Here is a 13192-nt window from a genome sequence, read left to right on the forward strand (position 1 = left end):
CTGTGTCAGTGCATCAAAGGTATCAAGCTCGTACACGGGGGATGCTATTGTTATGTGGCCAGTCTGCTTCCCAAGAACTCTTCCCTGCGGGTGACACGGGAAGTCTTCAAAGAGGCAGCAGGGGTCAGTGAGGAGGCACAATCCCCGCAACTTCTCCATTCCTTAGCTGAATATTTGAAGCCATTTGGCTAAACTCTTGGGATGCGGACAAAAAAGCTGATCGGAAGTTATAGGATCTGCAGGTGGAGAAAAAAAGAGAAGCGACTAATTAGGAAGCTGCCTCCTGAGGGCTGTCCCTGTGGCAGTGCAGGTGGTCGGGCGCCCAGCTGGATTGCTGAAACAGAACCGCACGGGAGCCGGCTCCCCACTGCTCTCCTCTCCTCAGGAACAGGCTGCTGGAAGAGGAGTTAGGCCATTCAGGCCCCAACACTGAAGTGCTCCACCAGGGATGCTGAAAATAGCTGCGGAAGAGCTTCTCTGATTTTCCACTCTTCTCTTCCTCCCGATTGTTTACTCAGCTTGTTATGTGTTGTGCTCCCATCCCCGAAATTACACTCTGTTTCCTCACAGCAGTTTGCTACTCTCACAGAGAGAAAGATTCTACTTTGATCCACCTTAGGGGAATGTGTCAAGCTTTATTACACTTGATTTCCACTGTTGTGTGTCTCCGGTGCAGAAGCAAGGGTGGATGTTGATGCTGTTGAAATGCTGTAAAATAAAGCAGGTTCACCAAGAGCAGCTATAATCAGGTAGGGCTACAGGCCTCTTTGATTTTTTTCTTTTTTTTTTGAGACGGTCTCTCTCTGTTGCCAGGCTGGAGTGCAGTGACGCGATCTCGGCTCACTGCAACCTCCGCCTCCCGAGTTCAAGGAATTCTCCTGCCTCAGCCTCCTGAATAGCTGGGCCTACAGGCGAGCGCCACCATGCCCGGCTAATTTTTATACTTTTCAGTAGAGACGGGGTTTCACCATTTTGGCCAGAATGGTCTCAATCTCTTGACCTCGTGATGCCCCCGCCTCGGCCTGCCCCCTTTGATTTTTATCAGTGGACATGTCTGAAATATTTGGTGGAGACTGGTTTGTTCAGGACTGTTAATGAACGCTTGAACCTGTAAGTTGCAACAACAAGAACAAAAACCTTAGCAAATTTTTCAGGAATAATCCTTGAGCCCAAGTCAGCCTTCCTCCGAGTGTGTGAAGTGTGGCTGGCTTTAGGCGAGAGCAGCTCTCCCACCAGCTGCTCTGTGGGTTCTTACAGTGCTCCCAACCCCGAGGCTATCCCACTCCTAAGTGGCTGCAGGGGACATGGGCTGCTCTTGCTGCAGAGAGTCCACTGCCCTTCTCTGTATTGACAATACACAGGTTGGCCCTGGGGGACCCTACTCCCCAAACTCCTCATTGAGTTCATGTGCTTTGAGATGACTTAGGGTTTGGACAATCAGTATGTTTGGATCCCTGGCTGCAGTGCTGGCCTCAAGGATAAGGAGGTGACCTAAATAGGTGCCATAAGCACACATCCCAGGATTTATACAGGAAAGCCCCAGAAGACAAACACTCTTTTCTATTGGATGTGAGCCAGTTCTGAGGCATCCATCTTGCTCCCACAATGACAGCTCTGTGAGAATGAAACTCATACAGAAGAGTGTCTATAGGGAAGAAAAAGTGAGAAAGAGTGGGGGTAGGGGGAGAGAGAGAGGGAGAGAGAGAGAAGGAGGGAGAGGGAGAGAGGGGATGTTCCGGTGATGTATTTTGGAGTTCTAAATAAAACACCCTAAGCTAGCCCCAAGCTGGACTTTTCAATCATGTGACAATTTTTTTTTAACTTGTTAATGTAGGTGGCATTTCCTATTATTTCCAACCTCTGAGAATCACAATGGATATTATTGCAAACATCTGAAATGCTTTCCCTGGGGACCTGTTGCCTTCTCGGAAAACAACAACAACAACAACCGAGCATCATTGGAAGGCAGAAGAGAGCATATGCCTTTATGCAATTTACAATTCAACATGAATGAGTTTTCAGTAGATTTCCTGAGAGGAGGTTTTGATGTGGCTGGGGAAGCCCACACCAGCCTGTTGGGCTTTTGGCTGAGGAAAGAAGAGAAAGCAAATAAAAATAAAAAGACTGGGGCCTTTCAAGGCAGACCTTCTCCACTCAGAGGCTTTCCAGGGGCTGCACAGGTGGCTGTGACACATCTCTGAGAATCCCTTGGCTTTCTTTCTTAACAGCCTCCAAATGATGCCAAAACATCACATGTACCAGGTGGCTCTTTGTCAACATCTGTGATTCACAGAGCAGCACAATGACAACTGTGTGAGCTGTGGGTTTTGATTTCTAAGTTGTGCATCGGGCTTTGAGGCTTATTGGTGGATGTAAAATAAATGCTGTGAGGTTTTTCATTTTTCGTTGCACCCTTTATATTTCCAAGGGTGGTTTCATGAGTCATTCTCAGAAACAAGGGGAGGGAAAACATTTCTTTCTCCAGAGTTCCAGCCCAAGTCACAAGCTTGCATCTCATTGGCTCTGATTGGATAATGTGTCTGTCTCTGAGCCAGTGGCATGTCCAGAATTTGCAATGCTCTGATTGGCCACCCTGAATCACAGGGCCACTCCTGGAGGCTGGAAGTGTGGCCACAAGCTGAAAGAACCGCCTCCTATTCCTCTTCCTCATGACATTTCCTCTGCTGGCAGGGCAGACTGGGCACAGGTTCATCCTTCAGGTATTACACCCCCAGGGAAACCTTGAGTGATGTGGTTATGTTTTCCCTTCAGCGTTTAAACTACGTGAGGCAGCTTTAGGCTAAACTTAACACTAGGCACATAGTAGTTGCTCAAGAAATGTTTGCTGTCAAACATATTTGAGCAAATGTTTGCTGACAGCCAACATTTCTTGACCACCTACTATGTGCCTTGTGTTAAGCTTAGCCTAAAGCTGCTGCATGCAGCTTAAGTTTGGCTCAAAGATTTCTCCATGCCTACTGAACAGTAACCTAACTGCATGTTCAACCATGCTGCAACCTGCTTTTGTACCAATTGCTGAGTGTCAACAATTACAGGTAGCCAATACTTCAAACCATGTTCAAATACAGCAAATGCTGAGCCGTAACTAATCTGGCTGCATCTGCACCTCACTCTGTTTTCTGTGGTCCACTTTCCTTTTTCTGTCTATAAATGTCATCTGACCACATAGCAGCTCCAGAGTTGCTCTGAACCTGTTCAGATACTGGGGGTTCCCTAATTTGTGAATCATTATTTACTCAATTAAACTCTGTTATATTTAATTTGTTTAAGGTTTTCCTTTCAACACTAGTGTTGACTGATAGCCAGGAGGACAATGCTTGCTAGAGCTTTTGGTCCAGTGGCCCTGCTTCTGTGGGAACTCAGCTGGTGGGTGCAGCCTCCTTTGGTCCCAGGAAGCATTTGGATGGCAGGCAGGTATTGTTACCCACCCCTGCCACTGGTAACCAGACAAGTCACTCCTGCTAGAGCTTCTGGCTCAGTGGTCCTACTTTTGCCTAAATTTGCCAAGGGCACAGCCTCCTGTTGCTCTGAAAACATGTGGATGGCTGGGTAGGGAACTCCACCCTCTCTTGCCTCCCAGAGCCAGACGTGTCACACCCAGACAGCTTCCAACACAGCAGTCCTGTTTCCACCTGAGCTCTATGGACACACAAAACCCCATATTTCCCCAGGGAGCATATGGACAGTAGATTAGGACCAACCTGGCAAGTATACAGCTTGTCTGCCAATTGCGGCTCCTGCCTGAGGGAGCCTCATGGACCAGAATACTGAACAAAAGAAATACGGGCATGAAAACAATAATCAGAGGGGGCTCCTCAGAGACCCAGGAGCAGACTAGACTTGAAGCCAGTCAACTGAACCCACCTTATACCATAATCAAACCCCCTAGAACGTTCATCAAATAAGAAAAAAGCAAAAAAACCCATCCAAAGGACCCAACTTCAAATACTGAAGAAATATCAGCCCACACAAATGAGAAAGAGCAAACACAAAACTCTGGCAACTAAAAAAGCGAGAGTGCCTTTTGTCTTCTAAATGACTACACTAGTTCCCTGGCAAAGGTTCTTAACGAGGCTGAAATGGCTGAAATGATATAAATAGAATTCAGAATATGGATAGAAACAAAGATCACTGAGATTCAAGAGAACATCAAAACCCAATCTAAGGAAATTAAGAATCACAATAAAATGATATAGGAACAAAATAGCCATTATAAAAAAGAAGCAAACTGATGTGATAGAGCTTAAAAAACACACTACAAGAATTAAATAATGCAATCGCAAGTGTTAAAAGCAGAGTTGACCTAGCTGAAAAAATCTCAGAGCTTGAGGGCTGGCTGTCTGAAATAATTCAGTCAAACAAAAATAAAGGAAGAAAATGAAGAAGAACAAACAAAGCCTCTGAAGAAGGCGTGTGGGATTATGTAAAGTGACCAGATCTCCAACTCATTGGTATCCCTGAAAGAGACAGGGAGAAAGCAAGCAGCTTGGAAAACATATTTCAGGATATCATCCATGAAAACTTCCCCAACTTTACTAGAGACACCAAAATTCAAATTCAGGAAATGTAGAGCACCCCTGTGAGATATTACAGAAGAAGAACATCCCCAAGACACAATCATCAGATCATCCAAGGTCAAAATGAAAGGAAAAATGTTAAGGGCAGCTAGAGAGAAGGGGCAGGTCACCTACAAAGGGAACCCCACCAGGCCAACCGTGGACCTTTCAGCAGAAACCCTACATGCTGGAAGAGATTGGGGTCCTATATTCGACATTCATAAAGAAAAAAATTTTCAACCATAAATTTCATATCCAAACTAATCTTCATAAGTGAAGGAGAAATAAGTCCCTTTTTCAGACAAGCAAGTGCTGAGATAATTTGTTACCACCAGCCCTGCCTGACGAGAGTTACTGGAAGGAGCACTAAATATGGAAAGGAAAGACCATTTCCAGCCAATTTGAAAAAACACTTAAATACACAGAACAGTGACATTAGAAAGCAACAACACAAGTCTATGACTAACAACACCAAGACAGGATCAAATCTGCACATATCAATACTAACTTTGAATGTAAATGGGCTAAATGCCTCAATTAAAAGGCACAGAATAGCAAGCTGGATAAAGAAACAAGACTTAATGGTATGCTGTCTTTAAGAGATCCATCTCACATGTAGTGACATCCATTGGCTCAAAATAAAGGGATGGAGAAAAATCTACCAAAGAAATGGAAAACAGAAAAAAAGCAAGAGTTACAATCCTAATTTCAGAAAAAAAACTGACTTTAAACCAACAAAGATAAAAAAAGAAGGGCATTATATAGTACATGGTTCAATTCAATAAGACCTAATTATCCTAACTATACCTGCATCCAATACAGAAGCATCCAAATTCATAAAGCAAGTTCTTAGAGACCTAGGAAGAGACTTAGATCCCCATACAATAATAGTGGGAAATTTCAACATCCCATTGACAGTATTAGACAAATCATTGAAGCAGAAAATTAACACAGATATTCAGGACCTGAACTCAACACTTCACCAAATGAACCTCATAGACATCTACAAAACTCTCCACCCCTAAACCATAGAATATACATTCTTCTCATTACCACGTGGCACATACTCCAAAATCAACCACATAATCAGACATAAAACAATCCTTAGCAAATTCCAAAAAAAATAGAAACCATACCAACCACACTCTCAGACCACAGCACAATAAAAATAGAAATAAATATAAGGAAAATCACTCAAAATCATAAAATTACATGGAAGTTAAACAACCTACTCCTGAATGACCTACCCCTTCCTTACACCACATATGAAATTAAGTCAAGATGGATTAAATACTTAAATGTAAATCTAAAAACTATAAAAACCCTGGAAGATAACCTAAGAAATACCATTCTGGACATAGAACTTGGCAAAGATTTCATGATGAAGATGGCAAAAGCAATTGCAACAAAAACAAAAATTGACAAACAGGATCTAATTAAAGTTAAGAGCATCTGCAGAGCAAAAGAAACTCAACAGAGTAAACAGACAACCTACAAACAGAATGGAAAAAATATCTGCAAACTAAGCATCTGACAAGGGTTTCATATCCTACACCTGTAAGCAACATAGACAATTTTACAAGCAAAAACCAACCCCACTAAAAAGTGAGCAAAGGACATGAACAGACATTTTCAAAAGAAGACATATATACAGCCAATAAGCATATGAGAAAATGCTTAACATCGCTAGTCATTAGAGAAAAGTAAATCCAAATCACAATGAGATACCATCTCACACTAGTCAGATGGCCTATTAAAAAGTCAAAAAAAAAAAAAAAAAAAAAAAAAGGCATATGCTGGTGAGGTTGTGGAGAAAAGGGAATGCTTATACGGTGCAAATTGGGAATACAAATTAGTTCAGCCACTATGGAAAGCAGTTTGGTGATTCCTCAAAGAGCTAAAAACAGAACTACCATTCAATCCAGCAATCCTATTATTGGATATATACCCAAAGGAATATAAATCATTCTACTGTAAAGATACATGCATGTGAATGTTCATTGCTACACTGTTCACAATAGCAAAGACACGAAATTAACCTAAATGACCATCCATGCTAGACTGGATAAAGAAAATGTGGTACATATACACCATGGAACACTATGCAGCCATAAAAGAGAATGAGATCATGTCCTTCGCAGGGACATGGATGGAGCTGGAGGCGATTATCCTAACTAACATAGGAATAGAAAACCAAATACTGCATGTTCTTGCTTACAAGTGGGAGATCAACAAGGAGAACACATGGATACTAGGAGGGGAACAACATACACTGGGGTCTATGGGAGAGTGGAGGGTGGGAGGGGGAGAGGATCAGAAAAAAATACCTCTTGAGTACTGTGCTTATTACCTGGGTGATGAAATTATCTGTACGTCAAAGCTCTGTGACACGCAGGTGACCTATTAATATATAACAAACCTGTACATGTACCCCCAACCTGAAATGAAAGTTTAAAACACACACAAAAAACAAAACAAACAAAAAACTCCCCACTACTGTTGTGATAAGAATAGAGTGGTGAACAAAGTGGACTCAAATAGCACTGCCCTCACGGAGTTTAGGTTCCAACGAGGACAGTCAGACAATGAATATAGCCCTGCCCTCACGGAGCTTAGATTCCAACGAGGACAGTCAGACAATGAATACAGCCCTGCCCTCATGGAGCTTAGGTTCCAAGGAGGACAGTCAGACAATGAATACAGCCCTGCCCTCATGGAGCTTAGGTTCCAAGGAGGACAGTCAGACAACGAATAGAGCCCTGCCCTCACAGAGCTTACATTCCAACATTCCAACGAGGACAGTCAGACAATGAATACAGCCCTGCCCTCATGGAGCTTACATTCCAACGAGGACAGTCAGACAATGAATACAGCTCTGCCCTCACGGAGCTTAGGTTCCAAAGAGGACAGTCAGACAATGAATATAGCACTGCCCTCACGGAGCTTAGATTCCAACGAGGACAGTCAGACAATGAATACAGCCCTGCCCTCATGGAGCTTAGGTTCCAAGGAGGACAGTCAGACAACGAATAGAGCCCTGCCCTCACAGAGCTTACATTCCAACATTCCAACGAGGACAGTCAGACAATGAATACAGCCCTGCCCTCATGGAGCTTACATTCCAACGAGGACAGTCAGACAATGAATACAGCTCTGCCCTCACGGAGCTTAGGTTCCAAAGAGGACAGTCAGACAATGAATATAGCACTGCCCTCACGGAGCTTAGATTCCAACGAGGACAGTCAGACAATGAATACAGCCCTGCCCTCATGGAGCTTAGGTTCCAATGAGACAGTCAGACAATGAATATAGCCCTGCCCTCATGGAGCTTAGATTCCAACGAGGACAGTCAGACAATGAATACAGCCCTGCCCTCATGGAGCTTAGGTTCCAATGAGACAGTCAGACAATGAATACAGCCCTGCCCTCATGGAGCTTAGGTTCCAAGGAGGACAGTCAGACAACGAATAGAGCCCTGCCCTCACAGAGCTTACATTCCAACATTCCAACGAGGACAGTCAGACAATGAATACAGCCCTGCCCTCATGGAGCTTACATTCCAACGAGGACAGTCAGACAATGAATACAGCTCTGCCCTCACGGAGCTTAGGTTCCAATGAGGACAATCAGACAATGAATATAGCACTGCCCTCACGGAGCTTAGGTTCCAAGGAGGACACTCAGACAACGAATACAGCCCTGCCCTCACGGAGCTTACATTCCAACGAGGACAGTCAGACAATGAATACAGCTCTGCCCTCACGGAGCTTAGGTTCCAATGAGGACAGTCAGACAATGAATATAGCACTGCCCTCACGGAGCTTAGGTTCCAAGGAGGACACTCAGACAACGAATACAGCCCTGCCCTCACGGAGCTTACATTCCAACGAGGACAGTCAGACAATGAATACAGCTCTGCCCTCACGGAGCTTAGGTTCCAAGGAGGACAGTCAGACGATGAATACAATAAACAAAAATATAGTGTATCTCTGAATACATAAACATATGCTATGTATGACATATATGCATATATAAATAGAAGTTCAGCAGGGATGGGGAAGGCAGTGCTGTGGGTGTCTGTGAAGATTTTGCTGATGCTGCTCAGGAAAGGCCTTGGGGAGAAGATGAGGTGAGGGAGCCGTGCAGGCATCTAGGGAAAGAAATTCAAAGGCAGAGGGAGGGGAGGGGATGCCTGTACTGTTACAGAAGCGGCCAAGACTTCAGTGTGACCAGAGTGGAGGGAACCAGAGGGGCTGTGCCTAGCGTGAGGTCAGCGTTACAGCAGGTGTGGCTGCAAAGGTTTGACTCTGTCTCTGTAAACACTTTGGCTTTTCCTTTGAGGAGGGGAAGCCAGTGCATTTTTTTTCATAAAAAAAGTATTGATCCATAATAAATATATATATTTTGGGGTCCACGTGGCTATTTAATACATTCATACAATTTGTAAAGATCAAATCAGTGTAACTAAAATAACCTCCACCTAAGGTGTTTGTTGTTTCTTTATGCTAGGAACGTTTGTATTATTCTCTAGCTATTTTGAAATATGTAATAGATTGTTGTAAACTGTCGTCACCCAACTGATCTATCTAACATGAGGTTAGATAGATCTCTAACCTCATGATTAGACTGATTTCTTCTATCAAACTGCACATCCGTGTCCACTCATCAGCCTGGAGGTCATCATGTGAGAGAAGTGGGAGGGGCCAAGCAGAGGGGTGACATGATCAGATCGCCTGTGGCTGCCCTGGCTGTGGCACTAAAGAGGGGTTATGGGAGAGGAGGCAAGCATGGGACCTAGGACACCAGCCAGGTGGTCAATGCTTTGATTAAGGTGACTGTTTCTGGGATCGGGGTGGTGGCAGGACCTGTGGAGGAGGACTGGATCCTGGCTATCCTTGGAAGGCATTGCCAACAGGACTTGCTGAAGGCTTGGATGTGCAGAGAGGGGAGAATGAGCCTAGATATTGGCTGGAGCCAGTCAAGGAAGTTGCCCTGTGCTGATGTGAAGAAGATTCTGGAATGTGTAGGCAGGAGTGCTGTATGATGTCATGTGTTCCTGCTGCCCTGTTGCTTTCTGACATCTCTGCCTTCTCTCTAAAACCTTAAGGATGGGGCTTGTCCATCTCATTTGTGCGGTCCTAGAGTTTTGAACAGTATCTAGCACTTAGTGGAAATTAGATTCGCATTTGTTGACTGTGTTTTAAGTGAGCAAAAATGCTCCGTGAAGATTTGCTTCAGAGCAGCGTGGTTACACCAGTTCCTGTCTGGGTATTGTCCTGTGCTCCGGCCCTGGCTGGGACTCATGCGGAAAGAGTCTCCCGGAGCCTCGTGAAGCCCTTCTCATTGTCCCGGGCTTTTGTTGGCAGCCTCCTCCTTCAAGGAGGTGCCTGCTACATCTGTCACCGCAGCCCTGGCTCTGGAGTGGGTGGTGGCAGCCTGAGGAACCCATTTACCTCCCGCAGGCTGGAAGTGTTCTATGAGCTTCCTGGCAGAGCAAGACTCCATCTCCTCGGCCTCCTCCATCCGTCTCCCAGTGTGCCTTTGTTTTGAATCATTTTTGCACTCAATTTAAGAGGCCGAGACGAAGGAAGGAGGGGTGAGCGCTGTTCATCCACATCCCTAGCTCACGTGGAATTTTGTGGGCCGAGCAGAGGAATAGAGAACGATTTCCTCTTTCTCCCTTGGCCAGTATTGTAAATCAAAGCTGGGAGTAGTTGTATAACTTATACCACCATTGATTTCACACAAATGCTGTGTGCTATAGAATCATCCCGGAGTGTGTGGCCACACACCCATCCATCTAGGCTCTGGGGCTCCCTCCCCTCTTCTCCCTGGCCTGGGGTGGCTGGAGGGTAAGCTGGTCCCTGCCTCCTGCCGCAATCTCCCTGGGGATCTGGGAAGAGGCCAAGGGCATTCGGCAAACACAGAGTGTCAAGGGACAGCCTCCCAGACTCGGAGTCATCAGCCAGAGCAGTTTTTCATTCTGTCCAATATTTGTGCCAGGGAGAGTCTCCTGATTTAAGTGGCAGGATAACCAGAATGGGATGGGAGCGATCCTGTGGGACCCAGAGGTCCCAGAGGTCCCAAGCTGGTCCAGGAGCACAGAAGCTGACATGACAGCAGGTTTCTGCAGGGGCGGGGAGGTGTCAACTTGCCTTAATCACGTCTTCATCAGACGATCTACACTCCACAGACTCCACCAGCTCTGTCACTGTGCCGTCGTCCTCCACGGAGACCACTTTCACCGGGACGGCCACCGTCTTCCCCGTGAGGATGGCTGTGTTCAGAATTTCTGCCTCCTGGAAGACCAAACACACCCTTCCATCACATCCCCTCCTGAGATGGCCCAGCCCCCAGGAGTATGCCGCCTGCCTTTCCTCAGCTGCCCTGCAAACACCACTGGCCTCTTCTGCAGGCTCAGAAATCCCGACGGGCAGCACCCACCGGGTGACCGTGGCAGCCAAGGGATCATGCTCTGTCCTCACCCAGATCCCTGCAGGGCAACTATGATGGCGAAGGGGTGGAGGACAGAAAAAGTGGTGGAGAAAATTTATTACTAATATTGTGTTTGGCGAACAATTATGTGTCAGGCGCCTTTGTAAGTGCTTTAAAAATATCGGCTCATCAATCCTCATAGCATCCTGATAAGACAAACATTCTTCTTCTTCCCAGTTTACAGAATGGCACAGAGAGGTTTTGTGACTTGCCCAGGGTCACCCAGGTAGAAATCAATGAAGGCAGGATTTGAGGCTGGGAAGTCCAGCTCCCGAGTCCATGCATCAGCTAACTCAAACAGGTCTAAACATGGACACAACGATGGTGGCTTCAGCAGCCGATGGATGGCTAGAGGGGCCTGGTGTTGTGCAAGAAGCTTAGATGAGCAGCACTGCACCGCCAGTGTGTGGCATGTGGGGGAGACAAAGGCAGGGAGAGAACCCTCGCTCTCCGTGCTCTCTTGCTCTGGCTTTCTTTCGCTCTGTTTCAATTTTCCAGGCTTTTATTGGGTCCTGGCCTCCAGACGTGTCTGGAATGTTATTGTGGCTCCAGCAGCACTCCCACATCCCCACTGATGTGATCCACGCTGCACCACACACATCCACACTCACCCCAACATGCATTTTGCTGCAAACCCTTTTTTCATAGAGCAGCTCAAGACGTGTGTCTTTAGGGGTGTCCCAGCTTGCCCTGAGTATCTGCTTTCAGAATGAAGAGCGCCCTGAACCTTTCCCCTTGGTAGCACCTAACAGTTGCTGTTTTACTTATAGCTATTTAATCCCTTTATCTCTCTTCCAGACTCTAAGCTCCATGGGGCTGTATCTGCTTTCTGCTCACCAGCACCTAGCACAGAGCTTAGCTACAATGAACGGTGCTAATATTTGTTGAGTGCATAAATAGGACTCAACAGGGAAAGGACTGGGATTCGCGTCCTCACCTTCTTGCTCCCCAGCTCCTCACACTCTATGCATGAATCCCTTTTTTTCAGGCACACCTATGCCTCGGTGGTGCTTCCCAGACATGGAGCATCTCTGGATCTCATGACACCCTGCATCTCTCTCTCCAATGTACCCATGCTCATCCTTAGTTACTCTTCTAGAATTCTTGTGATTTTTTAATTGGTGGGGGCCTGAGAGATCATAGGAGCCTATTTTTTTAGACAAAAAAAACTGAGCCTCAATACCTGGTAAGTGAATCTCATTCTTCTCTGCAGAGATTGCATTTTCTATCACAAAAACGTAGAAGTCCCAATATAAACGCACATCTCTGTATAATACAACTTCCAAGTCCTAGTGCACGATGTTCTTTGCTCAGTTTCAGCTCATCACATGCCAGTGGTATCCCTAAGAGGTGTTTTATCAACATGCCACATTGCATTTCTTCTGTTAACTCTGTATCTGTCTTTTCCTTGACAGAATAACAGCAAAAGGTCTGGGTGGGTGCTAGGAGCTGGTTAGGGTGGATCTAACACAACTGTCATTTTACTTTCACTCGTAGTTATTCAATTACTTTATTTTCCTTCTAAGACTGCGAGCTCAGTAGGGCTGTATCCATGTCATTTTGAGAGATGAGCTTGCAAAGATTCTTGTTACTTTGATTTTCATGTGGAATGTAAAATGCCTGTTAATAGAATGCCAGCAGAAGGAATAGAAGTTTATCATCCTAAAATGACATAACTATTTTCCTTATGTTAACTATTTCTTAGATAAGATCTTATTTTTTCTTTATGGGATGAGATTTGTCTATAACCCGTTCACTGGGGTTAGGCTTTGGATGTAGCAATACATATACTGTTCATTATTTTAATTCTAACAGACAAGACTCCAATTTGGAATGCTCCCAAATTTCAGAGACCATGCTTTAAACTGTTGGAATATGCATAGGCCTTCAAAGTCCCATTATCCATATACTTTTTCTCCTCTATGGGTTCCCAGCCTGATTTTATTTTAATTCGAATAAAAACATAGCACAAAAATGAAGAGGCAAAATCAGTATATGATGCCATTTCCTGCTGCTCCAGGCAGGAAAAATTAGCTTTAATGGCAAAAATCACCATTACTTTTGCACCAACCTAATATTTTTTTTCTACTCTAAAGGGTGAGGATCAAAAGGAACAAGTA

The 13192-nt window shown here is 45.1% G+C and overlaps 1 protein-coding gene and 1 pseudogene across 1 annotated transcript in view; both read right to left on the bottom strand.

Moving 5' to 3' along the window:
* Nucleotides 1-13192, bottom strand: part of LOC126930551 (protein FAM133B-like) — a 1157570-nt pseudogene that overhangs the window by 212290 nt on the left and 932088 nt on the right.
* TMEM132D (transmembrane protein 132D) overlaps nt 1-13192 on the bottom strand; it is an 840394-nt gene that overhangs the window by 139845 nt on the left and 687357 nt on the right. The window contains exon 5 of the mRNA XM_050747678.1: nt 10733-10876. Coding sequence (XP_050603635.1) covers nt 10733-10876 — 144 coding nt within the window. The remainder of the gene's footprint in view (nt 1-10732; nt 10877-13192) is intronic.

Source organism: Macaca thibetana, chromosome 11 (assembly GCF_024542745.1).
Source record: "Macaca thibetana thibetana isolate TM-01 chromosome 11, ASM2454274v1, whole genome shotgun sequence".
Classification (NCBI taxonomy): Eukaryota; Metazoa; Chordata; class Mammalia; order Primates; family Cercopithecidae; genus Macaca; species Macaca thibetana.